Here is a 27,988-nt window from a genome sequence, read left to right as displayed (position 1 = left end):
TGTATGGAGGTGTGTTCACAGAGCTGCATTTAATATCTCTTGCTACTGGTATTGGTTACAAAAATAAATTAGGTAATTACACTAGATTCCTATCTGCACTATCTGCTAGCTGACGCCAAAGATCTTGGCACGGAGGTAGTCCTGCTTGGCACCCGGTTCGGCCAGCCTCATAGAGTTCCACTCGTAGAACGGGATCTGTCAAGACCAAGAAGAGCCAGAGTAAGGAGGAAGTACGGTAAGCCAGTGAGAAGTACATAAACCCAAAGAAGCTATGTATTGTCTTTATGTAAAACTAGCGGGTTGTATTGCAATACTGGTAGGTAAATTTCTTTCCCATATCGCGAAACACCAGTACCCAATTAATACCTAATAGCAAAAAAACTTGTAGCATGTGCGAGAACCTGCAATAGGACATTAAAAAAGCAAAAAAAAGATCAAAATTTTCCCCTTTCACTTCCTGAAAGGTCCTGCCATCATTCCCCCCCCTCCTCCCCCCTTTAAAAAAAAAAGCCAATTTCTGCTGTTGTGAATGAAGAACCAGCCACTGATAAATTTTTAGTATTTTCATTAGTATTTTTAAAGTGTTTGAACGATTTCTTCTACTACTCAGTATTCACAACAGATTACTCAAACAGGCCCTTAATGAATTCGTGTGAGAGCGCACCTCACTACTGCAGGTGTTCTACCACCCTTGCTTCAAATCGACGCTAAAAAATCGCCCGGGATTGATTGCATCCAGAATAATTTTTTAGCAAGCTATGCTGGGTGGAGAGCTTAAAGGGACACTGAAGCGATTTGTAAACATTCTGGGATTACTAGCATAAATTTTAGCATGGAGTCTCGGCCATGTTTCGACCACTCTCGCTGCGCTTACGCGGCTTCATTCGGTAGAAAAACCAGTTCGAAAGTACTGTCCTCTTCTCGGCATCCTCCTTTCCAACTTCCTATGATGTTTCGTATGACGTCAAAGCAAGGTGGCTTGGCTTGACTGCGCTACTGTTTGGCTCGCTGACCCTCCGACAGAATCAGTTGGCCTAGCATTTAGTCAGCTGGCTGCTGGCAGGTCGTCGCAATTTGTTTACTCAGTTGAAACTAAGCCACGACTCGTTTGTGCCTGCAAAAATGTGCCTATAGTTTGTTACTTTGTAGGCCGTATCAATATCTAAAGTTTAAGTCGCTCTACACAGGTGCACATGTGACTCTTCGCTGTCTGGTATGCTAGTAGAAAAATTTAAGGCCAATGGAAGGCGGGAGAAGAGTCAGCGAAGTTAGTATCGGTACTAAGGAATTAAAATCAAACGAAACTTTTATCGTACAGCGTAAAAGCAGGGTGTGTGAAGCACTTTTTGTGCTGGGTGAACTAGCACAGTGGTCAACACCATGACCACACATCTGCGAACGATTTTCCATCTAAGGAATGCAGTCTCTAGACGCGAGATATTGTGGGAATTTGGGGGACGCTTATTGCACGAGCCCTATGCGAGAAATAGTCATCTAAGCTGCTTGAAATACTAAACTACACAAAAATGTAAACTGGTACACATTATATACTTTATAATTCCGCCCCTGGCATCGCTGGCTTATGGCCGAGTGGCCTGGAGCACTAGGTATAGCGTTGTGCAAGTCACAAGTTCGAATCCCCGAGACTGCATTTTTTTTTTTGTTTTTTCTGAAGTTGATTCTTTTGTTTTTGACCAATGTTTTCTATACTGAATTCATCATTCTTGCTCTGTAACGTTCATTGCTCCACAGGCGAGTTTGTAGAACGCACGCAGACTGACGCTGACGCACTATCGAGTTCTCGTTGGCCAATGTTGCCATAAGCACCGACTGCTTGCGGGCAGTAGGCATAGTCCCAAATCAGCCGTCCCTTGGCCTGGTGTGAACACGCTTTTTACGATACAGGCATGAGTGAGGCAAGCTCCGAATATGGGGGAAAAGCACATGGCATTTGAGCGTCTGTGGTGATGCAGAGGGCGATCATTCACTGCGTACGCCTCGGCTAGGGATTGTTACGATTCCAAGCTTGCTGGTAGGCTTATCTGACGTATTTCACAGCCACCAACATAGCAGAAGCGTGGTATGACAATTACTGAGATATTGAGAATGCCCATCCAACGATAACGTCGGATGCCAAATGTGTTGTTTCACAGAACCGAAACTGAAACTGGCTTGAATTCTAATCTTGGACATCGTCCAATCACGTAGCACCTTGTATTGACATCACCGCTGTTAGTTGGTGTGGCCGCCGCAAACCACGCATGGTAGTTTTTCTTCTTTCAGGCTTCATAAAATAAATCCCGCCTTATCGCGCAGATAAACGATCAAAAGTGTGTTTATAAGAGCCAGTCCATGCAGTGCAAGCAAAAACAGAAGCTCGAGAAATTCACTTCAGTGTCCCTTTAAAGTACTTGCAACATATTTAATACATCACAGCTCCAAAGAGGCTGGAAATATGGTAAAATTTCACTGATACTGAAAGAGACAATGTACGCTTGAATTAAGTTACTTCACACAGACCCACAGCCCTTTTGGGCCCATGCACAAAGGCGCTGGAGCAGACAAAATTCTAACAGCGATAAATATTTTTAGATGAAATGCAATTGACCTCGGGCAACCTGGCTTTTACAAGATAGCTGCATCGTCTACCTAGAAGTTCACAGCTTGAAGGATCACGTTTTTTTCAATTCTTAATTAGTGAAAACAGAAGCGTGGTGGTCACCATGACAAATGAGTGTCAAAGGGACACTGAAGGCTGCACAACTTTTCCCTTAACTGACAGATTGCACTTTTTGTAGCTCTCACTGCATCTGTCTGGTGGCCAATGATGCTTTAAAATAAATATTTCGGGCTGTAATTTCTACAGTTTTTTACCTTCTTTCATTTTGTTTCATGATGACAGGGCCAGCTGGGGCGCTATTTTTGATTTTGCCTCGGTGCTATCATACTAAGATGGTGGAAAAAAGACAAACAGCGTGTTTTTATTGACTGTCAGTCTTTGTGACGCCACTGAAGGCCATTCAAAAGTCCTCCAGGAAGGCGGCAATGCCGAGGGGCCATTTAACACGGGCCCTAACAAAGCCCTCCAATGCAGTGCTACCAGAAGGTGTAGAAAAGCACATGCCCAGTTGGTCATCAATAAAGTTGACCGCCACTTTAGCAGCGTAGCCAGCTACGCTCATAATCGCTTACTTTTGCTGCTGGCTGCTGCGTATAAAGAAGTCAGTATATATGGTAGACTCTCGCACTCACCCACATACACTCTGTGAATGCACTTACAACCCCAAAGGCAAAATATTTCATTGACATCAAGGCTGAAGCAAAGATGGCCTGAGGCTTGCGTCTTTAAAGGCCCAACCACATGCAGCATACTTTCCGCGTTTCCACGAGTCGCCAAAAATGCATGGCGACGCGAGCTGACGTGCGGATGATGCCGATGTCTATGCTTGCCAGATATCAGCATTGACACAGCGTGAGAAAGCATCAGAAAGCGGGCGGCAGCATCTGGGTTTCCTATCCGTCTCTTGGTGTGGGGTCATTCCTTTCAGCAGAAAACAACCAATTTCTTCTTAACCTGCGGTAATCGGCTGCCTTGAGACAAATTGCAAGCCATTTCTGTAGTGTTCATCGGGGATTTGCGATAGCTTTTTGCGAGTTAAATAAGGAATTTCTAGCTACATCGCTTGTAGTATTGGCAGCGTTATCAACAGCAGAACTCTAGCGGCGCATTCCATTCCATTCGCGGCTACCGCGGCTTGCGTAGGGGAGACCGGGGATGTGCGATAGCTTTTCTTGCCCCAAATAAGGGAGCTTTGGTTTCATCACCTGTAGTAGTAGAATAATTGGCCCAGCCTTCGAGATTGGTGTGTAAGAAACAAGTGTTATCACGGCACAAATTTCTTAAATCCGGCCAAAACAAAACACACCCCAGCCCGGACAATATTCGTTGGCAGCATAGCTTGGTACACAGAATTCTTGGCCTCCACCACGTCTCTTGGCATGGTTGAGAGGTTGAGAGTTGGGCTTTTGTTTTGAAAGTCCATGGTTGGAATCTTGGCGTCAGCTCGCTGTTTTTTTTTTGTTGTTGTTTTTTTAGATGTGAAGCATCTCATGCTTGGGGCTGTGTCCCTGCCTCCCTTGTTGTCCGCCGTCTGCACTCTACTGCGCATGCGTGTCTCTCTTCAGCCCCGTCAGCGTTTGGCCTGACGTCAGCGCAGTACACTATAAAAAGAAATATAGTTAGCCGGCAACCGGTTTCGATCCCATGACTCTCTGGCCGCAACCGGAGGTACGTGGCGCTCTTCCCACTGCGCTACAAACTGATACGGGAGCATACGCTGCCAACGCGCCTTATGTCCTTCACTCATTCAAACTACGTCAAGAAACTACTGATACAATGAAGGCACGCGAAGCTGAACGTCAACGGAAACGACGAACTGAAAACTTTAGAGGAGGATGTTGAATTTCCTGCGGGAAAGCTGTGGCGAGAAGTGCCACGCGCCTTGCAGCTCAACCAGAGAAGAGGACGAAGAGGGCGGGCAGCGGGGTAGGAGCGTGAGCACGCAATAAAGAAAGACGAGAACCAGGAGGTGTTCCATCAGGTAACACGGGTGTCGGTCTCTTCGCTGTCTGTACATTTCTCTGTCTCTACATGGGGGTTCACACTCAGTTCCCATTCGTGCTCCGATAAATGAAACAACATAACGGCAACACAATGGAACCTACACGGAACCCCCATGGTGCTTCGCATCCTCCTCATGGTTCCCCACAGGAAGATGGTGCAATGTTTTTTTTTCTGGTGAGCGTTGGATAACTTTTGTTTGCAGGGTAAACAAAGGGTGCCAGTACCTTGCCTTTTAATCTACAACTGACATTCGACTCTAACCTCAGTAGCAAGGCAGCGCTGCAATTTGTTTTGCTTATGCTTATGAATCAGTCCGTACATAACATCACGGTAGGGCACCAGGTTGCAACAAAATAAAATGTCCGAAGTGCGTCTTGGTTTAACAAGCTTCCTTATTTTGTTCAGATTCGACGGTGGTAACTTGAAATACATTTTGCAGGATTTCGAAATTGGCCAGCAAGCATTCGTAGCAATGAATAAAGTAAGGGAAGTCTATTTTTTATGGCAAAACTAGGGTCCTGTTTACTGCATTTAAACAATCGAAAACAACTGCTCATAAAAGGACAAAAAGAACTTTAAAAGGATGGCGGAGTTCATACAAACGTGTCCACCAACACACGTCGATGCAGTGGCTGACGCGTGACTTCGCCGCTCTCATGTGGTTACTCGCCCTCTCCTGCGTGACGGCGCGGTGCCGCCAACACTCACGCGACGTGTGATTTCGCATCTACGTGGTTAAGGCTTTAAAAACGTGTGCTAAGCTCTGTTAATTCCGTTTCACAACTCACTACTGGCAACGTCAAAAACAGTAGTGGGAAAAAGTGTATGGAACAGTGATAGCCATTCTCATTTCTTCATCATTTTCTGCTCAAACTACAGCTGCTGCTGTGAATGCCATACGTATTTCTATTCACGGCACTACCTATAGCACAAGCCAACATGTCTTTACATGTTTGGTGTCCTTTTAACAAGAACAAAAGTCCAGTTATGTCACTTATGTAAATGTCATCCACTAAACCTCAAATATTTGAATATAACTCTCTCAGAAAAACACAAATATTTAGGCATGCTAATTAAATCATACCTAAAGCAAAATGAGCACACCTTATAGATTAAAAATAATGCTGCGCATAAACTTGGTTCCCTCCAAGGATCACTGTCAAAAATAATTGAGGAAATTAAGGGCTATTTCTTGAATATGCAAAAATTGTGTGCGATTTTTACGTATAAGTAAGCACAAATAAACTATAAAATATTAGAGTTCATAGAAGAGCCATCAGATTTGTTTACAACTGCTTCAGCTGGGATGCTCCAGAAACAAAAACAAATTCCTGACAAACAATACATCACCGCTGAAAGCTTTTGTTGAGAATAGACATAGCTAGGTGGAACTTGATGCAAACAAACCATTCGAATAATATAAAGGAGTTCACTTATCAAACTAAACAATATGACCCCCTTTCCTCGAACAAGTTTCGTCAAGCCAAGATTACCGATTGTTGCAAAGAGGAATGGTTTGCTTCTGTTATCGCAGCAAGTGCACGAGAAATCGGCACAAATTTTACAAAATCAGGAGCTTCACGCCTTACAGTACGTGCAAGCTTTGAACTGTGCACTGAACAGAAAAAAATTGCAGCATGGCAATACGTATGATGAAAGACAATTCACTAGTCACAAGCGGCCACAGTGCACATGGGCTACCTTTGGCTCATGTTTCACTTTCATAAGCAGCCAAGAGGTTCCATCAGTCCCTGTCGCCATCATTCTGTTCAAACCAGTCAAGAATGTTTGCAGTGATTGATGCTTTCAGTCAATGTTCGTTACTCTATGAGATGCATTAAAAGAACTAAAAGCTACTCCAACACACATTTAAAAATGAACCCTGATTTAGATTAATTGGCATAAATCTTGGGAGGTTTTCTATACCATAACACTGAGCCATAGAAAGAAACTGAACTGCGCCTTCTTCTTCCACCAAAACCAACATCATAACTACCCCTCTGTGAACTTTAATAGGCTAACAACGTCCACAAGTAGGGATGTACCTCTGCAGTTTTCACATTAAAGAGAAACCCAACTCTGGGCACCCCACAGGTATGAATCAATGGGGCCCATAAACGCTGTCACATCTAGAAGCCCCCTGAAATTTCTCGTTTCCCTTTTTTTTTCCTTCTTCCCGAGACTGTTAAGGGGTGACCCACCAGAGCCAGATGGTAGCCCAATATCTCGAGGTGCCTCATCTTGAGCTGCTGGTAGCCCGTTGGTTGCGGGTAGTTGTCGCAGAAGTTGTTCTCGTCCAACACGAGGACAGCGATCCTGCACGAGGCAATAAGATGCACATTAACGACGTGGCATATGGGCGCTGATCAGTTTCAGCAAGGACACAAAACTCACAGCGATTGCTTAAAACTGTGAGGTTGGAAGACGTCAAAATTTTTACAAAAATTAACAGTGCTGTTTACGTCAGTGTGTGTTTTCTCTGTCTACAAAAAACACCTAAGGTTCGTATATAACCAAATAAAAAATAAAAACACCTCTACCCTCACTCGACAACCCTTTAGTTACGATACCTCATTAGTGCGTTAGCAGTAGAAGGGTTAAGCTGGCACGAAGTGACCGATGTCAATCTGTGGGCACAAGAGGAAAAGTGAGTGAACAAGAGGGATGAGGAGGAAAGAAGTGAAGCATGATTGGTGCAGAAATGATTGGTGTCATACAGAGGCAGCCAATGGGCCACACGGAGAGGGGCGCCTTCAAATCAACCTGGCTGGAGATCCACTTGGTTGGGGGCATCACATCACCACTTGTACAGTGCGCGTCAGGCTTGTTTTGTCTAGGGCAAGCGAGCACATGGCTCTGGAACGTGCTGGTGACATCTGCTGACAACTGCTGGGTTAGAGATAGCTTGCCATTGCGCGTGCGTGGATCTCGGACAGGGTCGGGCAGGTCATTGTTTCGCACGGGCCACTCTAACCTACAGATGCCACCACCCACATGGGGCGTTTGTCTTCCACAGCGCCAGTTGTGAGTGGCGACGGGTCAGATAGGCACGATGCCTTGTCACCACAGGCAGTTACGTAATCGCGCAAAACGACCTGCGCTATGCCAATCTTCTGAATCTCACATGTAGCAAACGAAAAGCACAAAACAAGATGCACTGCAGCGCTTTCGGTCGAACCTTTTGTGCGAATATGTAACTTCCTGCGGTGATAATTCACCCCGCCAAATTACGCGCTAATCTTTGGTTCATAGCCTACTTTATAACCGCTTGTCACCGCTCTCGGCTGGCATAGCAAAACAGAAGCATCCCTCGCGGGTGGTGGCGTCTGCAAATTTGAGATGCCCAAGCTAAACGGCGATCGGCCAGAGCCTGTCCGAGATCCGCACACGTGCAATTGCAAGCTATCTCTAACCCAGCAGTTATTAGCAGATGTCACCAGCATGCTCCGAAGCTGCGCACTCGCTTGCTTCACGCGTACTGTACATGCCTATGTGTGGTGAAATAAAATGAAATGTAAACCAAGTGCAAGGCTGAGTGCTAGGGGGCAGAAAAGGATCGAATGGGAATGACGGCGATGGAATGCCAGTACTGGTGGATAATAAAAGGAGCGACAGGCAGCCAATCCCGCTGCTAAGTGAGTGAAAGCGACCACTAAGGCAGAGGAAGAATGCAAAGCTAGGTTAGCATGGTGTGGGAATGCAGTTCGTAAGCAGTTTGTGGGAAATGCTAAGTCTTGGGCTGCTGAAGCCAAAGAAAAGCATGCATCATGACAATCTTTCAAGCTTCACGAAAATCTGCACATTAACGTTTAGGAGTGCAGTGCTATTGCATCTTTCATTAATTCTACTGGTCGTTGGAGCACTACTGCATTTGCAGGCATGCCTCCCTGGCAATGTGAGGTTCTAGGTTTAAGCAAGATGGCCTTGCAACACAGTGTCCCCCACTGATTGCTGAGCAAACGCATGCACTCCCAAGCTACACCACGGGTGTCGTGGAACACTGCGTAGTGGCACTATTCCAACCTTAAAATTTTATTATCTTTCCTGTGCTACAAGAATAGTCATTGTTGGCCATACTTTCAAATGCATTACTTTATTTTCGCAACAGTGAACTCTCTAACGAGGTTTTGAAATATCCTCTGCCGACTCCATGGAGCCCATGAGGTCATTTCTTTCACCGTTCCAGGACCCCTTTAAAAGGACACTGAGCGCAAATTGTAGTCTGGAGTCTCTGGGCCATGTTTCGACCACTCTCGCTAAATTTATGTGACTCTATTCACTAGAAAAATCAATTCGAAAATTCTGTACTTCTCTCCGCACCCTCTCCCATTTTCTGTTGTGTTTCGTATGATGTCGCAAAAAGGTGGCTTCGCTTGACTGCCCTACTGCAGAGTCAGCCAGCCCAGCGTTTAGTCCGCCCGCTGCCGACAGACAGGTCGTTGCGATTTGTTCGCTCAGTTGAAACTAAGCCACTTCATTTTGTTAGAATGTGCCTTTATTTAGTTAGTTTGCAAACTGTATCAAGCTCTAAGTCCACATCACTCCACACAAGCACTGCACAAGCGCACATGCGACGCTTTGCTGACTGGTACACTAGTAGGAAATATCTAAGGCCAATTGAAGACGAGAGAAGAGTCAGCGAAGTTAATATAAATACTAAGCAATTAAAATCAAATGAAACTATTATCGTACAGCGTAAAACCAGGGTGCAGGAAGCACTTTCTTGCGCTGGGTGAACAAGCACAGCAGTCAGCAGCACGACCAAACATCTGTGAATGCTTTTCCGTCTAAGAAATGCAGTCGGTAGACATGAGATATTGTGGGAATTTGGGGGACACTTACTGCACGAGCATTATACAAGAAATAGACGTCTAAACTACTTCAAAAGCTAAAACGTAACGAAAATGCAAACTGGCTATACATACCCCACCCTGGGCAACACTGGTTCGTGGCCGAGTGGTCTCAAGCGCTAAGTCTGTTGTTTTGCAAGTCACCAGTTCAAATCCCCGAGACTGCATGTTTTTTTTTTCTGAAGTTGATTCCATTGTTTTTGGCCAATGTTTTCTATACTGAATTCACCATTCTTGCTCTGTAACGTTCATTGCTCCACAAGCGAGTTCGCAAAACGCGCGCAGACTGACGCTGACGCGCTAGCGAGTTCTCGTTGGCTAATCTTGCCATAAGCACCGACTGCTTGCGGGCAGTCGGCACAGTCCCGAATCAGCCGACCCTTGGTCTGGTGCGAACACGCTTTTTACGATACAGGCATAAGTGAGAAAAGCTCTAAAGATGGGGGAAAGGCACATGGAATTTGAGCATCTGTAGTGACGCGGAGGGCATTCATCCACTGCGTACGCCTCAACTAGTGATTGCTACGATTCCAAGCCGTCCTGGTAGGCTTATCTGAGGCATTTTACAGCCGACAACATGACAAGCGCGGTATTGGCGATTATTGAGATATTGAGAATGCCGATCCAACGATAACGTCGGATGCCAAGCATGTTGTTTCACAGAACCGAAACCGAACTTGTTTGAACTCTAATCTTGGACATCGTCCAATCACGTAGCCCCCCTTACTGACGTCAATGCTGTTACAGCGGAATCTTGATGATATGATTCTGGGCGAGATGAATTTCCGGATGATACGAATTTCTGTGAAGTCCCAGCGAAATTGCATTGTTTACAATGGGCAAAATTTCGGTTGTTACAAACAGACCTGCGTGGCCCGGCGGATGATACGAACGAGCCGGCAAGGCGCCAGACTGCCAAGCGATGCCGACGTACGGGCTCTCTCTACCCTCTTTGTCACTCTTTCTCGAGGAATGGCCGGGCTGTTGTTTTCTGCTTGCGAAAACGTACTGTGCATGCCACAGGCGCGCTGTTGTTACCACGGGACCACCATCACACTATGCGTGGCACGGCCGGTGGCAGCAACATGGCGGCGGCTTCGGCCGCGAAGTGATCGGGGCGCTCGAGCGACCGCTTCTAGCTGCTCTTTAAAATAACGCTCAAGGCACACACGTTGCTTGTGCTGTAAAGGAGCTGATAATGCGGGCAAAAATGGTACTATAAAACGTCACCCACGCTGCTAGTAAAAGCGCCGATGAAATATCTGCCAGAGTGGTAAGCCTAACGTCTCCGGCGGAGCCAGCTGGCTCTTTCGAGCGCTTCAAAGCTCCTTCCACTGCCGCGCGCATCACGCCCCACTTTCTGACCGAGGCAGAAGCTGCTGCGGGCACGGAATCATCGACGCGGGCGTGAAAAAATCACGCGCGCAAAAATGCGCCATGCGCTTCACGCCTTGTCTGTTGCGGTGTGTAGTGAGCTTGGGCACCGCGAGTGAGGAGACGAGTGAGAAGTTTTACGCGCTCCAGAAAAGACTGCTCGGTGACATGGTAATTAAAAAAAGCAGAAAAACGTCACGGATTTCTTCACACGAAAGTAAGAAAAGAAATAAACGAAAACTTTTTTTTTAGTCCTCAGTTTTTTGGTCTGTGTTGGTTTATGCGAACTTCAGAAGATACAAATATTTTTCGTGGTCTTGCGAAATTTGTATCATCGAGATTCTACTGTGATCTGAAAATGCGAGCCAATTGTCCCGGCTCACCGGAATCAAGGGCATACTGCATATTCAAATTTTCACAAATGCATGCTTTTATTAGAATGGCCACACTCCACTTTGGCTCTTCCAATGCTGTACATTGGTACCTTCACCACTGTGAGCCCTGCAGATCATAGTTTAATCTTTTTACGCATACTTCTCAAAGGCCGAATTTGGCAAGCATTTCCGACGCTTCCAAGCTGCTCACACAAATCATACAAGAGAGAACAAAATGCAATAATATCAATGCAACGTCTGATGCAGCGCACCTTTTGTAATCCGAAGGAAACACTGCCGCTTTGTGGCTGTGTGCAATGCGATGCACTTCCTGGGCGTCCCCGTTGACAGCGACTGGCCGCTTGGAAGCATCAAGGAAGCAGGAAAGGCCTGCAAATTGCCAGTGACGAAAAATTCCATTACACACTGCAGTGCGGAAAGGTATATGGTGCGGTGATACCTGCCTCCCTGCTTTTGACATTTCCTGCATTAACTCTTCAGTTACCGCGCCTACTCAAAATCGTTTAATTTGGACGATACCTTGGGAGTCACTTTTCATAGTGTTCCAGACATTCCTGGAAGTAAAGCTATTTGGAGTTAGCTCCGAAAATGCCCTTTCAAAATCAGGTTTGTGTTCATTTTTGCAACAAAAACGTGATTTTTGATATGCATTTGCATCACCTTAGTGTGGAAAAGGGGCGTAGTCATCGCGCATCACTGCTACAAAAGAAGAGGGCGTGCCTAGAGTTCCTCTATATAGCTCCCACAGGGAGCTAAGAGTTGAGCGACCGCCCGCCATCTTGTTATCCGGATTGCTGTGGGAAAGCTGCCCGTCGCGAGTGTAGGAGCCTCGCCGCCGACGCGCGGTGGGGGCGCTTCGGTCAGCGGCGCCTTACGCCGGCTACGCTGGATTCCGGCGATGTCGCTCACACTGCTGCTGTTACAGGGCGGGGCGCGGTGCCGCCCGCATCGGCGGCTGCGGCGCAGCCATAGTGGGGGCTTCTCTGCGCGGCATGGATAACAGGAATGACGTCATCACGACGGCGCGTGGAAAAGGGTCGCGCAACTCTTAGCTCCCTGCGGGAGCTATATAGAGGAACTCTAGGCATGCCACCCGTAATTACACTGCATCAGCATTTGGTTTTTGTTATCAGGGCACAAATGGTGAATCAGATGATTTTCAATCGTCAGGTTTGCACTATGACAGTAACAATCCCTGAAATCAGCTGGAAATAATCGAGCAGTGCCTGTTTGCAAAGCTCTTTTATGGTTTTAGGCAGTTTTATTGCCTTTTCGCAAGTTGCTCAAGTCGTGTTATGGTTCTACTTACCACATGAACATTCACAAACAGTTTAAAACAGTTTCAGTTTCGTTTCTGCATAGCAAAATTCATATTTGGCACTGCAACACAATTACCCAACGTCAAGCCTATCTGCCATGGCACCTTCAGCATCCGCTACTATCCTCGAAGAAAGCATGCCACTCTTGATTTCACCCCAACCTAGCCTGATTTCTGGGATAAGAACACCTGATACAAGTCAAAAGATGACACCCAGTCGCCAAATATCAGCTCTAACAAGCAGGACACTTCAAACCGGACTTACACAGCACCAGCTGTTCACTGGCCAGTTTCGTTTCCTTATGAAGGGTATCTCCGGAGGTCTAGTGTTGTTCCTTAGTAGAACTGTCAATTCGAACAGAGTCTTGAGCAGGTTCGCTATTGTTTCATTTCGAATGTGTTAGGTGGCACTGCAATGCAGAAGGCTTGTAGTACTGAGCTCCTTCATCGCGCAACAGCTACTTGGCCAAAGTTTGCAGGGCATGATTCTAGCCCATCACACCTCATTCCTGCAAGTAAGGCTACAATAGCGAGTCAGAAGGTAATAATAAACCACAAGATGTTCTGAGAGATAACCAACAGTGAACGTCAACAAGCATCAACCACGGAGTTTCGTTTTCAACTCCATGCAGATTTCTCCACATTGTCTGCTTGTCCCTTATACTGTGCTGGCCGTAAATGCGAAGTCAGTCATTGACAAGATGTTTTACGTTACGTGGGGATAAATTAGTCCCTCAGGTAATGTCGAACCGCCACTTTCCTTCCAGGGAACCACCCAAAATTGCCCATTTTGAAATGGAGGTTGGGCTTCACCGCATGGCACCGGCTCCACGCGTGCCAACATTTTGTTTTATATCTGGCAAACTGTTTCGCGTAAGTCAACATTTTTTTAGGATGTGTTTTTAAATTGTTTCCCTACAAAATGAATATTAAAATTTTTTCTACTATCGGTGGTTTGTCATACACAACTCCTTTTTTATAATTTTCTTCGACAACTTGACAAAAATTTTGAGTTTGATATTTTTTTTTTCTACTATGACGCATGAAAACATTCCAAAAACAATGTTTGCTGAAAACAGCGTTAAATCATCTGTAATTTGTGTTGCTCCAATTAGTGCCAAGCCAATACGTTTACCAGAAAAAAAATGTTTTCGTAGACACCTAAAAATTAGTTAATTTCCTGCGGTAACGAAAGAGTTAAGCAACTGCTGCCACTGCAAGTGGTATATATGTATCCAAGGCGATGTAACCAGCCAGTAGAGACTAATTTGTCGTTACAGTTTAGCATTCTTCGATGACCACGAAGGCAAACAGACTGAGCATGCACACAGCTGAGAGCATGGTCAGTGGCTCATTATTACACTTGAGATTGCATCACTTCACTAAAACCCGAAATCTCCGGAAGCAATCTAAAGTAAAACGACTTACAAAGGTAGTAGCTGTAAGGCGCAAAGGAATGACTCTGGATGAAGCGACTCCCTCCAAGGACGTCTGCCAGGTGGTCCCGTATGTCTTTCTGCAGGGACGTGAGGTGCCTTGGAGCTGTAACCAGTACGAACACAGGCACCCTGTTGCACCGGAGGGAACCCATAAATTGGCACGGGAAAACGTTAATGATGATTACAAGGGCCCTGAGATGGCCAAATGCAAATACACAACTGACACGCAAAAAAAAAAAAAGACAAATTCAGATAGGCAGTTACAAATAGGGAAACGATATGTGCCACAGTGCAGTCTACTCCACAGAACATCTATGGTCCTTTCAGATCATGCTGCACTCAGTTTAGGTGAGTGAACAGACAACAACAAAACTCTTCGCTGGCGTTACAGAAAATGTATGTGTATGTGTGTCCACTTGCAAACCAAACACTTTCTGCACTGGAAGCAGCGACGCATGCCACACGTCAGTCGTCCATGCAAGGAACCGCCAATGTTACGGCAGACAAAGCAGCTGTCCCAGACCTGCCAACCTGGCAATGTGAAAATTCGGGAAACTTCTGTGGGTTGGAGTTTTTTTAAGGGTGGTTGTTTTAGTTCTTTCATCAAGAAAAAATACTCCTGGTTCTTGAAGTGGAGAGCACCAAACTTCTTTATTTGTGAAGGGACCTGGCAGTCGCAGACATCGCAAGCTTCAAAAACTTGCCAGGATATATCTGCTAAAAAAAATGTTCGGTCTGGAGACCCTTCCCTGTAAGGAAGTTGCGGACAGTCTTCTTGGAAAGCAACTACCGAAATTTGGTTCTTGTCTTCTTAACCGCAGCAGAGTCCTTCAATGACTTGAAGGACTCTCATGGAGCTAAAGATCCTTCCAGATTCAGCATTACTGCGTGGAATGGCAAGTAGCTGCAGTATCACCTTTGAATTCCGCCAAACTTCGCTTCCCCAACAACAATAGTTGCGTCTTGGCTTTTTCCATTTTTGGCCATTTCGTTGGACTTCATCTTACACATCTTACAACGGCACCTAAAATATGCTTAACGATGCTCTACGGCAGGGGTTCTCAAGCATGTTGGTCCCAGGGAACCCCGCTAAGTCCCCCCCCCCCCCCCACTCCCGCCAGTTTTCATTCCGTTCATGCTACATTAACGTGCAATAAATTCAAAAGCAAGCAAGGGTATCGTTTTTTTTCCGTCGACTTTACGCGAATGCGTACGCTAGCGGCACCTATCTCCAAACAGGAGAAATGCGCATGGGGGTAATATAAGGCCGAGATTCAAGTGCAATAGTTTAACTCGTTTTCGGAGTCTGGCTGGCTACAAGCTGCTGGCGAGATTTATTGCGCAGCTCGCGCGTTTCTGTTATGCGCCGAGATGTGCTTACTGACACTCGGGCATGAGTAATGGAGGTTCCTTAGATCGATCGCACCTCAAGTTTACCATATAAGACTTAGCGACTGCGGAACACCAGTGGCTCACGGAACCCTGAGGAGGGGCCTGCGGAACCCCTAGGTTCCGCGGAACCCACTTTGAGAAACCATGCTCTACGGCAGTGGTTCTCAGCCATGGATGTGTCGGGGACCCCTTGTGGACTGGTGGAAGTGATGGGGGACCCCTTGCAGCGGAGGGGAGGGAGGGGGGTACGTAGGTAAATTAACACAACTGGAGCGTGAAACAGGTGCCTTTTATTGCTACCAAAAACATCAAACAAACGTGCCACATCACTTCATTTTGGACAGTTCATCAATATGTGGCACAGTCGCGCTTAAACAGAGTTGCATATCTCCAAATGAGTCACGGCCGGACTAAACTCCAAAAAATGTTAAAAAAAAAAAAAAAAGCGGGTGAGGGTTTTGCGGATCCTAGAAATGGCTTCGCGGACCCCCTAGGGTCCGCGGACCCCCATTTGAGAACCACTGCTCTACGGTATGGATACAATGAACTAAAGTTGGGCAACGAGTGCTTTTCCGCAGCTCCGCGACTGTCGCAGCCGAAACCACTAACATACGTGCGTGATTAAAAAAAGCGACCTGTCTAATGGGGCGGCCACTGTTCGGGCAATTTGAGATAGCATTCGTACAATCGGGAGATGTGGTCAAAATTCGGGGGTCTCCCGGACAATTTGGGAGAGTTGGCAGGTATGCTGTTCTCACCCAAAGTAGGGCGCACGTATGTATATCGCAGTCCCCTAGTGGAAACTTGAGTGCAAGTAATAACTTATGCCCACAGGGTGCAAACAATTTCTTGTTCCTCCTTTTCAAGCCCCTTCTGTTTCCTACAGTGCAAAGTTGGTGTTAATTATAGCATAAGCAGTGGTTCAACCTTACCACGGTCGACGCGTGCTGCGTAGTACTGCTCGTGGAACCACGGCACGCGTTCCTCCGGGAAGTCCAGGCACACGATGCGGTTCAAAGTTGCCAGCAACTCCCGCACCTGTCGATCTGTCTGATCATCAGTAATGAAGCCTGCAGAGGACAGTGCCGTTTCATTTTAAAAGAAATACCCTTTCCAGGTTGCCCCGGCACACACAATAGTTCCAAATCTATATATCTCACTTGAGAAAGCTGCGCAGCAAAAACATTTTTTTTCCTATGCATTACTTAACAATAATTAAAAAAACACCATCCCCATTCTCCCACACCATCATCATCAAACGTTATTGTTAAGTTGATTGGCTGCATGAACATCTATTAAAACAGAGCCCCCAGTCCTGAGCGGTGACCCAGCCTTCATTCAAAGCGGGGTGAAATTTCCATTGTGAACAACATAGGAGGAGTACACGGCGTGGGCTACGGGACATAAGCACGAGGCTAGGTGTATTTGACCGCTGCGGTCTTTTCAGCAGTAGAAGAAAGAAAAAACTTTAGTATAAAACATCAAGCCAACAATAAATGTTAAAAGAGAACTCGGAAGCTCCAACTGACATCAGCTGCACATAATGACAATAAGGAAAAAAAAAAAAGGCACTTAGAGCTAGCGGCCCCTAAGAGGCAGTTAAATTTCATAGGTTCGCCCCTGTAAGCATGCACCTGGCCCAGAGCTACTTTATGCTGAGATACATTAAAGCTATGCAAAGCTCACCCTGCCTTGACAGCCTAAGCACATGAGCTTTAGTAATATAAGATGTGATCTGTAAAGCACATGTGTCTCCACCTTAGTTGTTTTAGCTGAAATGCAAACGTTTTACTGTAATTTTTTCCGGAACAGAAATTTCATTTGACTCCGCGTAATGCCTTGCCATCACAGGTCATTGCTGTTACAACACTTTTATCATTTGTGGCAACTTAATTATTGCTAATTGGATGACAAGCCAGGTCAGTACCAATGAGCTCTTGGTCGAGGCGCTCCATGAAGGGCAGAGCAAAAATACGGTGAATGAGTTCACTGCCCAGACACTGGAAGAATCCCAAGGCCACAGCAGCTTGAAGTAAGGCAGAAGTCGGCAAGTCATCAAAGTGCCTGCACGGTGAGCAAAGGATGGTTGGTGCGCATTAATTAGTGTGCCAAACAGGGCCATATGCCACTGGTACCTGCAAGAAGCTCTGTCACTCCAAAATCCTTCGAGATAGTAAGTGATATTTCACGCTCAAGGTCAATAGCTACTTCAGCTAATTTCAGCTATTTGCGTGGTGAGCAAATCACGAGTCAGTAAGGACCAAAATCGGCTCCAATCCACGCTGTGAAGGTGGTTGGAAAGCAAAGGTGTAAATGACACCCCCAACAATTGCCCATGCGACGTCACTTGAATTCACACAAGTGGCATTACACAGAGTGAAACCAGAGATTCTGCACGCCGTTACCTGGGATTCACACCGAAAAGTGCCCTCCCTCTCCCCAGCCACTCAATCAAAACCAGCGTCTGTCTCCCCCGTCTCCACGTGTGGGCGTAGCTTAGTCGCTACGACAACAGGCTCTCGCACTGCTTCTCTTTGGGTCCAGGTTCGATGCCAGTAGTTTTATTTAGCCTGGTTGTGAGTTTCTTGTGGCGCACACGATGAAGCAGTTAGCTGGTAGGGGTAGCAAGCTTTGCTTTAAAAAACTACAAAATAATGTGAGCTTGTAGTGAGCCTGAAGTAGTGAGCCTGAAAATTAGGCATTGCTGTGGATGCAAATCAGCTTGGCTGTTCGATCACTGAGCTACTTGGAATGACTAGCGAAGCATGCCAACATTGCCACAGTTCTTGCTGTCAGATCAGACAAGGGAGGCAAAAATCAGCGAAACAGCCTGGAAATCAAAGTGCCTAGCAGTAGGTATCCCGACAGCAGGATAACAATGGCAAAACATTGCACCAGCATGTATGGGGGAGGTTCTGCAACTGATTTTTACACAAATAACGAAACGGTGCTGCATTTACTCAGCTTTGCTACTTGGGCGGCCATGCTGCTTAGGAAGAGAAATTTTATAAAATAGTTATTCACTGTGCAAGGAGGTTTAATGACACAAGTGGCTCCTACAATCTGATGAACAGTGGAGTCAAGTTGTCCGTGCCTTACCTGAGTATGCATGCATTCACGGCTTTCGCGAAATGATCGACTCGGTCGGGAACATGGCCGCTCACGAAGCACACGTAAGGCAGTTGGCATGTGGTGACAGGAAACAGCCATTCAGGTGCATCCGCAGCCCGAGCCACAAGCCGATTCAAGCTGTCTGGCAGCCATAGCCGCTCTGCAGTCATGGCCCTGCAGAATGCTGCCAGCGATCGTGGCGAGGCCTCGTCTACCAGGACACTACACCTACAAGGAGAACCACCATACAGTAATGACAATCACATTGTAAGAAAATGGTTTCAATTGAGGATTCGGTGCACACAGCACAGATTTGCCAACATGAACTATTAGGATAAGCAAAAACATTCATGTTCAAAGGAGGTTTGAAATGAATGGAGTACCCACAGGTCAAACGAGCCAGCTCACACTTTACAAGGATTTTCCACGTCTAGCAACCATGAACGTGTCTTTTCTTGCAACTTGACCGCAGCTGTAAAACTTGTCTAGAAAGAGCACTACCAAACGCCAAGTGGCCTTGAGGGTCAGATGCCTCAAGAGGCACCGTTTATAGCAACACAGGCGAGTTTACACTTTTGTTTGCATAAGGTACATCAACTGGTTCTAAAATTCTGTTACACTTGCTTTTTCTGAAGTTAAGTTAGGTTTAGCAACAAACCTGAAGTGCACTTGATGCATGTAGGCAGAGACAACAATTGACAGAAGAAACTTAGGGAAGGGTTAGCTAAAACAAAAAATAAATACTGTGACACTACAGCATGTATCACTGAAAAATGGAAGCGAATGCATATATGCTATACTAGCTGTTTTGTTTTTTAGTTATGTTCAGGTACTTCGGTAATGTAACCTCTCATAAGACAATTTGTTACTCATCAAAATTGAGTGTGGTACTTACTATTAACACATTTTTGGACAGTAGGGCTCTTCAGAAATTTTAGAGGCAAAATTTCATTAATAAAGATCCCCAGGTGGTCAAAATTAATCCGGAGCCCTCCACTACGGCGCGCCTCATCGCCTGCATTGCGTCGGCGCGTTAAACGCTACAATCAATCAAAATTTCATGTTTCCCAAGGACACTTCGAAATTCGAGATAACTGGGTAAAACTACACGGACAATATGGGGGAATGGTTTGGAATTATAAAGACCTTCTAGATGTCAGAGCTAAAGTTAAATAGATTCCACTGGAGGTCACAAAAAAATTGATTACTTTTTGTTATCATCACTCTTCACTGGTCAAAGGTTTTGCAGTTAGCAGACAGCACTACTTTATGCGCTATTTCAGTGCAACAATAGCTTTATGTAAAAACATGTGGGATTGCAATTGTGTTCTTTCTACAGTGTACCTTTTCTGCAAAATTTAAATTAACTCGAGCCTATTCTGATTTGTAAAATGATATATAGAGGTAGCGTTATTAGTCTCTCCCAATTTCGCAACTCCGGAAATTGACTAAAAATATGAAATAAAGTTATCATATCATCCATAAATTCAAACGATTTCCCTCCAGTTACTTGATAATATTCTAGCTTGAGTTTGGTGAAAGCTAGAAACAAGGTGAGTAAGCAACAAAATACCCACAGAGTGCTGGTGCACGAAACAGAAACAAAGCTTCCTTTTGGCCATGCTACCAGCTGCTTTGAAGCATGTACTATTGGTGTCAACTGAAACGCGAACAAGAAAATATGAACCTGAACGCACAAATAGCGTGATTTTTTTCCATGCAAGCCAAAATGACACGTGGCTTAGTTACAAAAACAAAGTTGGGAAAAGTGGATTTACAAATATACCGATAGCGTGCCATTATATGAACTCTATGAACAGTATTTTTCAATTTTGCACATTCAGGTTCATATTTTCGTGCTCGCGTTTCCTTTGACGCCGATAGTACAATAACAGTGGTGGCGCATGAACACCCACAATCTCAAAAGCCCTGTCTTAACTGAAAATTGTGATTGCCTCTGTAATCAAAAGCCTCACTGTCGCGTGCCCCTGTGTAAAAAAGAATGGAATGCTGTGCTTTGCTAGTTTCACTCGCTTGTTCAACAGCATCCTCTTTTCTTCGGATCCATGTCCTACAAATGCTCACCTCAAAGCGAGCGCAAAATTTGCCTGTGCCTTGAATCGGAATGGGTGGAAGACAGCATGTGAAGCTGTCATAACTCTGTCAGTTAACTCTGTAGTTAATTCTGTGTGTTAACTCTGTAAGTGTAACTAGGACATTTGTCAAGGAATTTTGACTATCTGTTTCATAGGAAGATCTCACAAGTAGTCGTATAACGACCTATAAGTAAGTAATGATCGCGGAGACAGAGAGTACCAAAATTAGGTTGCGATTTAGGTACATATGTACAGCCTGCTGCTTTTTCAATGACATCAACTGACATGAGTCAGCACCTCATCCAGGGAGAACGCAAGGGAGAGTAGGAGTGTGAGCTCACACAAAGGTGGGTGTTGGCAGCTACACTATTACCGCAAACGCGACACCCAGTTTGGTTTATCGCTGAGCGGTGACAGTAATTTTGTGTGTGCTGGGTTAGCTTCTTGCTTTCCATGAGCATGGGCTACAATAAAAAGGAAAAAAAAAATTGTGTCTGTGTGTGAATGCATTGCTTTGCAAAATTCATGGGGAATGAAAAAATATTAATATAGATAATCTGTATATTGATTAGCAAAAGCATGAACCATAAGCAAGTTCTTTATGGAACTCTTATTTCCTCATCCAATATAAGGGCTACAGCCAACAATCTAAAAAAAAGAAATAAAAATGCAAAATCGCTATTCCATATTTAATCCTGGTCTGCACTGCGACTGACACTTTTCAGTCCAAACTAGCCGAGCAGCCTAAACTTGTGGAAGAGTGAGCATTCTCTGCACGTGCTTACTCTTGCCACTTCTAACCATGATAAGGCACTGACACATCCATGATTAAAAAGCAGCTGGCTGATAAATTTCAAACAAATTTCTGCTGGTTGCTGGCAATCATCACACACAGCCATAAAAAGACGATGGCTAACCTGCTGTTTATGTTTACATAGTGCACATACGTTTTGAGTATTTGTCTAGTTTAAAATTTGCACTTTACATTCATGTCCACGAATGTACTCTTACAGCCTTCTGCTCTAAGGGTCACCCAGCCACATCACCGCAAACTACCCAAGATCATACCATGGGAAAGTCCTTCAAATACTAAACTGCAGCCTCAAGAGTATGGGTCAGAGAAACTGGCACCAGATCTCTTTTGAAACACAGCTATTTTAACAAGAGGCTGTTGCATATGGTGCTTTTGAAAAACAAAAATAACGTTATGGGGCTTTTGAGGCAGGACATTTGCATGCAGGGCTGCCTTCCCACACCCAACTAAAGATGCTGAAAAAGTTAATTAGATGTGCACAGTGTGTCACATTACCAAACTGAGCTTGCCCACTTTGGAGGCAAGCATTTAAGTGACTATGCAGCTAAATAACGTGAGAGTTTGGGCGAGCTGGTACTTCATTAAATTAATGCTTACAGCGCGAATAATCTGACGAAGGACAAAAGAGAGTAGCTACCCACTCTCTTTCGTCAAATTGTTCGTGCTGTAAGCATTAATTCAGTGGACTATGCAGCATTAACCATGCACGAGCATACGCAAATCACTCGAACTAATGGAACAACCACCTGGCAGCAATGGCCTCTTTGAGGTGTTCATGGTGGCCACGCGAGGACCACAGCACTTTGTTGGACACAATCAGTGCAACGAGCTCGTTTAAAGTCTGCGCCGCATCCACTTTCCGGCGGATCTCAACGTGAATGTCTGTCTTCAGGCCCATGAGCAGCGGGGGGAGTGGGTATCTCCTGGATATCCTGCTGGGCAGGCGCTCGGCAGCCCTCACTCCCAGGGACAGCTCAAGCAAGGACCAAGACGTCAACTGGCCCGCCATCTCACTGATCCGCTGAGCCCTCTCGTAGCTCATTCCCGTCGGCCTGAACGTGAGCAGGAACTGCGCTGCGAGAGCGACTGACCGAAGGTTCCACGAGTTCTCCAGTTTCTCCTCACTCCACTCGTGTGCAACTGACTCAAAGGACTTGCTGCGAAATGCAGTCTGCTGGTAGCAACCAAGGTAACGCCGGATCAATAGCATTAAGGATGGGTGCGAGAGGTCAGCCACGAGGTTCCAGAACGTGGCTAAAACATCGGGGTTTGTCACGGGAAGCCACACGACGAGGTTTGCAAAGTACACGCTCGAGCGGTGGGAAATGCCCAATTTTAAGAGCTCGCCAAGAGAACTTTCGAGCTGCAGTCGCTCTTGTTGTCGCACTGCTGGCCCCATGATGAGACAGTGCGCAACTGCGACTGACGGTTCCTCCCTGTAAAGCTCGCGCGCTCGCTCTTGGATCAACTTCAGCGTGCCGCTCGCATTGCAATCTGCATTGGCCATGGCGTCGCTGAGAGACACAAGGTCGGTCGCATCCAATGACGGTATCAGTGTGTTTATGTAGGCAAGAACTTTGGAGATGCGGCTATCGTGGAAGTCGTGTTGCGGGTCGTGGCACATGACCGGGATGCAGCGGAGAAGAGTGCGGTGGTGCGATGCTGGGGTGAGGATCTCGGATGCCTTGCTGCAGAAGGATATAAGAAGAGATGGCGATGCTAGATGGAGTAAATGCCTCAGTGAAATGGCGGCAAACTTGATCTCTTCCTCCGTGCTGCACAGGAGAAGAAGACTTTGGAGCCGCGCGAGGGCAACACACTGATATGCGAGGCAGACATTTTTCGATTGGTTTAGGCTGACGGCGAAACGTGACAGGTCTTGGAGGTTAAAAGATGCACACCGCAGCGCCGCTTCGTTGAGCAGCGCATGGTAGGCGGGGATTTCTGGCTCCAGCAACAGCCTCTTCAGGGACACGAGGACGGCTGTGAGGCAGCTATCGCTTAGCAGGCTGCTGTTCTGGTGCAGATGATCAACCAGAACCTGAAAGTCCCGTGACGAAACGGCCGAAGTTGTGTCAAAGCCCTTTTGCACAGAATCTGAGAGTTTCTTGAGGTCCCACAACGAGACAACGGCTTGTGCGGCATATTCGAGTGGACACGGGGTTCCCAGCTCTGACACGCGAGAGAATAGTTCCTGTAAAAAATAATGAGAATTTTTGAGGAGCAAGGTCAGAGAAAAAAGAAATCAGTGAATGCATGTCCTAACAAAATAAGTCTATTAAACGTTCTCAGCACGTTAGGCGGACCCCGCGACGGTAATGTGCAACTGAATATTATGCGCTAATAACAACTGATTACAAATTTGATACAAAACTTCGATATGAACGGGTAGAACGTCGTTGAAAAGAGGAGATGAACTTCACGTACCGTTGGTGTCGCAGACGACAGCAGCTGCTGAAGGAGATTATCTGTGGTATCTGTAAGCAAGACTGTTTTGTAGGGGTACTTAGCCAGAAGTACGTCAAATTCTTCAGCATCAGCTGACGTTGCGTGTTCGAGATCACCGTGCTCATTACTCAACGTAGACGAAACATGTATGAAGCGCACACTGCGCAACTTCCTCCTGACGCCAGTCGACAACGGTAGGAAATGTATTGCTCTCCTGAAGTGCCTGTAGAATGCAGTCATGTCCGTTACACTTTCATGACAAGCAAAAAATGCCCCGTCACATCAGCGTTAAACAGTAGCGATTCAAAAGTTTACACACACGCGCAGCACCCACGTTGTTTTGATAGCGGACGCCTTTCATTAGTGGATTATGCTATGGATTCTAGTATGGATTATAGAATGCAGAGTAGATATCAACTCATAAATAATAATTTGTTATAATTATAACCTGTATGTATAATAATAAATGCTAAATTTTGTTTAAAAAGGGTAATAAAGTACTACAATTGTAGTTAACAATTTCTTACGGTAACGTGGTAATAGCGCTTGTAATTTGAAGTCTGACCACGTTAGAAACGAAACAAAACTTGCAGTGATGGCGTCCAGGCTGTTGGCGTTGTTGCCGTTGCAGTCGGATTTGCGCGTGTAGTTGGCTGTCGTAATACCTACTTTTAATTACATTCGCATATATTTTCTCGTCCTAAAGGGACTCAAGACACTTACAAGGATGTTGAGAAGATGAAACATCAAGCGTAACGCTGGGTAGTTTTTGCTGGACGCCGCGTAGATTAGATTCGTCAATCAGCTGCTGCCTGCGTGACTTTCTGTGTCGTGCGTCTGCCGTGTCGGCACTGTCGGTGCGGCAATGTGGGTCCTACTAAATCGCATCGCCGCCTTCTTGTACATGCAAATCAGGCCAACGGTCAAGTGGATTCTTCGTAGTTTGACGCGGCTGTGCGAGTTGCAGCGGATCTGCTACGGCACCGAGCGCGGATGCCAGCGGACCCGCGAGCTCGAGTGGAGCTTGCAGATGTCGCGCACCCCTGCCGTGCGAACCATCTACGATCGGCTGATGCAACTCGCGGACGAAGGTCGCTTCACCAAGGATATATCCGCCAGCGCCGTCGAGTACGCGGTGATCGGCGTCGCCTACGTGAAGAAGATCAACACGCAGGTGCACCGCGAGTTTGTGCGCTCGTTTCGGACCAGCATGCTCCAGATGTGCGGCTACCGACAGCTCGTGTACGAGGTGGAGCTCCTGCGCAAAGCCCAGTTCGTGGCGCAAGACCCCGAGCATCTGAGTAAGCTCCTGCGGCTGTGGAAGTCGCTGCGGCCGGACGAGCACCTGCGCGGTCCCGTGTCCAAACAGTGGACCGAGATCGGCTTCCAGGGCGACGACCCGCGCACCGACTTCCGCGGCATGGGCATGCTGGGGCTGGAAAACCTGGTCTTCTTCGCCACCGAGTACACCGACGTCGCGCGGCACGTTCTGTCGCACTCGCTGCACCCGGAGTACGGCTACTCGTTCGCCATCGTGGGCATCAATCTCACCAGCCTACTGTACCACCTGCTTGTCAAGGGAAAGCTCAAGTCGCACATATTCAACGCCGTCGTCGAGAGGCCGCACGTGGACGACTTCAACAGGGCCTACTGCTACGTGTTCTTCGAGTTCGACAAGTTCTGGCTGGCCGAGAAACCGGTGGACATCATGGAGTTCAACCGCATCCGGGACAAGTTCGAGGACCGCCTGATTCAGATGCTCGAAAAGGACGACTGCGTGTTCAAGTTGTCCGTGGCCGTGAAAAAAGTCTGAGGCTGCGCTGTTCTCTGCCCCAGCGTTGTGCGATGTGTCTCACAGGGTGTTGAATATAACGGCGAGAGTAAGGTTCACACGACCTGTTTCAGCCTCTAAGCAGCAATACGCAGGCACCGGTGACAGCTGTATTATGAATGCCAAAGGCATGAGTAGATACGGTTATTGAGTAAACGTAGCAAGACGTGGCTCGATTTTGAGCGCCATTTCAAATGAGTCCTTTTCAAAATGCATGGTGGTACTTAACAATTTAAGTGTGATTTGTGCAAGGCACGGTATCTAGTGCAAAAAAAAATGCAGATGGTGCAAGCTCCGAAAATTTTTTATTACACCACGCCTGAATAAAGCCGAAATGTCTCTGCAGTATTTGTGCCATAACCTGTGATTGCAATCATTCTTTGTCATCGTAAATTTATTTTCTCATACCTCACATATTCATTTCAATCGCTGGGAATGTGCTTCCTTCGTTATAAGTTAAAAGGTGTGTGGATGAACATATGTTATTTTATATCGGGTGATGTGTTTGCATGATGCATGCCCATTATGTTCCATAATCAAAACATTGTTACGTCGTTTTATGTCATACCTTTTTTTCTGAAGTGACCTGTTGCTGAAGAGCCACTGTAAGTAGCCCAGCAATGCTCATTTGCTCGTCTCGGCATCAATTGGGCTAACGTGTGTTACCTGTCATCACGGGATAAGCCTGCAGGCTATTCTACAGTGAGCTAAAAATGTTTGTTGCTGCATTAGATGAATATTTTAAAGTGCTTACAGCTATATGATGATACATTACTTGTGCTGCAGTCTTTGAAGCCTAAAGTTGCAATGTTAGTTCTTTAAACGAGACACCTGTATTGTACCAAAAAGCTATTTTGTGGTTATTCTGGCCTTGTATTTCCGGCAGCACATTTTATATTGGATAAACGTGCTCACAACATTTTAGGTGTCACTCTGTCACAAGTGTGTCATTGCACCCGATGTCACTGAATCGAGAGAAATGGCCCTTCCGAGCACACTTCCTGAAGCACAACTACCGTGAATAGGTTGAAAAAGCCGAGCATTGGGCTACACACACTACCCTACCAAGAGTGATTAGACAGTGTGTACATCCCTTTGCAGTGTTCCTATCGGCACGATATTTGCTTTAAGAATGAATTCAAGAATGAATCGGCAGACAGTAGAGTACTGACATAGCTGCACCCTTTTGACAGATGGCAGGGGTGATTGAAGTTTTGCTAGTGGAACTTTAAAGGGGCTGCGAAGACGAAACGCAAGTTTGGTTCATTGCAAGGACTGCTTTTTTGCAGTTATCATGCAAACCAGTTGAAATACAAACCTGAAAGAAAATATTTAAGCATTACAGAAACAAATGAAGCAGTGGGCACTCACAAACTACTTTCTCACAAGGACTTTTTTTTTGTGATAGTATATCCGGTGGCATAAAGACTACGGTACAGGTATAGGTTAACTCCCATTTGCGAAGAAATGCAAGGAGGGAGCGGTGGTGGGATCCCCATATCGACCGATGGAGGTCAGGTAATCTGCCAGGGTGGAGGCCTGTGCCTGAAAAGTGTCGTGTTCTAGCCGCTTCCAATGAAGGGCACGTCCACAGCAGGTGTTCTGTGTCTGCATCTCCGGCAGGAGCTGTTGCTTGTGTGATTGGTAGCTGCCAACAAACCCCACTACATTGGCTGTGCAATTGTAGTGGCGCCTCTATTTCCATTTGATCATACCATTTGGATGTTAATGGGCATTTGACCTCTCTGAGAATTGTGCTTTTAGAATTCTTACTGTTATTTCACTGCTGACATTGTATAGCACAAATTTTGAAAGATTTTTCGGTATTTATAATGCTTTTTTAGTTTAAAAAACGTCTTTTAGGCCTAGAGCTGCTTCTTTCAAATCAAACAAAGTTTTATTTTGTCTTGATGGCCCCTCATGCCATTCTCCTACATGAACATGCAAAATTTGTCAATGCATTTCATTGTGGTTCTTGCCCGAATGAGTTAAGCTCATTTTTGCCTGTGCTGTTATTTCTTTCTGAAATATGAACTACAGCACCACTGTAAGTTGATTAGCCTGGCATCATTACTTGTCAAAAAGAAAGTGTGTTTTACTTTTCAGTGGTTTCTTTATACAGAGCATTGTTTTTGGTGTTTGCTTCCAAATTCAGTGTTGTGCAAAGGAGGTATGTTTTTAAACTTTTCTTTTTTCGTTCCTTTTAGGGTTACTGTGGTAAAGACAGAGTTGGATGTTGGCCTACTTTTGTGCTGCTTGTTAATAAGCAATAAGTGCAGAGCTTTAAGGCGATTAC

At 45.9% G+C, this 27,988-nt stretch overlaps 2 protein-coding genes across 3 annotated transcripts; one reads left to right on the top strand and one right to left on the bottom strand.

Moving 5' to 3' along the window:
* Positions 1–10: 10 nt before the first annotated feature.
* LOC144178552 (FAST kinase domain-containing protein 1, mitochondrial-like) lies at positions 11–24,237 on the bottom strand. Of its 2 annotated transcripts, none has more exons than XM_077706489.1 (9): positions 23,841–24,237; positions 22,160–23,607; positions 18,492–18,731; positions 17,320–17,456; positions 16,325–16,462; positions 13,990–14,103; positions 11,495–11,612; positions 6,826–6,940; positions 11–195 (listed from the first exon to the last, which is right to left on the bottom strand). In XM_077706489.1, the coding sequence occupies exons 1-9, from the start codon at positions 24,099–24,101 to the stop codon at positions 106–108; spliced, it is 2,661 nt and encodes an 886-aa protein (XP_077562615.1). In that variant the 5' UTR covers positions 24,102–24,237; the 3' UTR covers positions 11–105. The 2 variants fall into 2 exon arrangements, with proteins under 2 accessions (XP_077562615.1, XP_077562616.1); XM_077706490.1 differs by lacking the exon at positions 11–195 and adding an exon at positions 2,876–2,947.
* Positions 24,238–24,436: 199 nt separating this feature from the next.
* Positions 24,437–27,790, top strand: LOC144178551 (ELMO domain-containing protein 1). The gene has a single exon (XM_077706488.1). The coding sequence runs from the start codon at positions 24,727–24,729 to the stop codon at positions 25,672–25,674; it is 948 nt and encodes a 315-aa protein (XP_077562614.1). The 5' UTR covers positions 24,437–24,726; the 3' UTR covers positions 25,675–27,790.
* The last annotated feature ends 198 nt before the right edge of the window (positions 27,791–27,988 follow it).

The sequence above is a fragment of the Haemaphysalis longicornis genome, unplaced genomic scaffold (genome assembly GCF_048455015.1).
Source record: "Haemaphysalis longicornis isolate Haplotype H1 unplaced genomic scaffold, Haemaphysalis longicornis Haplotype H1 scaffold_4, whole genome shotgun sequence".
NCBI lineage: Eukaryota > Metazoa > Arthropoda > Arachnida > Ixodida > Ixodidae > Haemaphysalis > Haemaphysalis longicornis.
This window is presented reverse-complemented; position numbering and strand designations above follow the sequence as displayed.

Coding starts and splice junctions, on each gene's coding strand:
- LOC144178552 (XM_077706489.1), bottom strand. CDS start 24,101: ATGACTGCATTCTACAGGCACTTCAGGAGAGCAATACATTTCCTACCG. Junction 16,463..17,319: donor CCTCGACCAAGAGCTCATTG/GTACTGACCTGG, acceptor TGTCCTCTGCAG/GCTTCATTACTGATGATCAG. Junction 11,613..13,989: donor GCCTTACAGCTACTACCTTT/GTAAGTCGTTTT, acceptor GGCAATTTGCAG/GCCTTTCCTGCTTCCTTGAT.
- LOC144178551 (XM_077706488.1), top strand. CDS start 24,727: ATGTGGGTCCTACTAAATCGCATCGCCGCCTTCTTGTACATGCAAATC.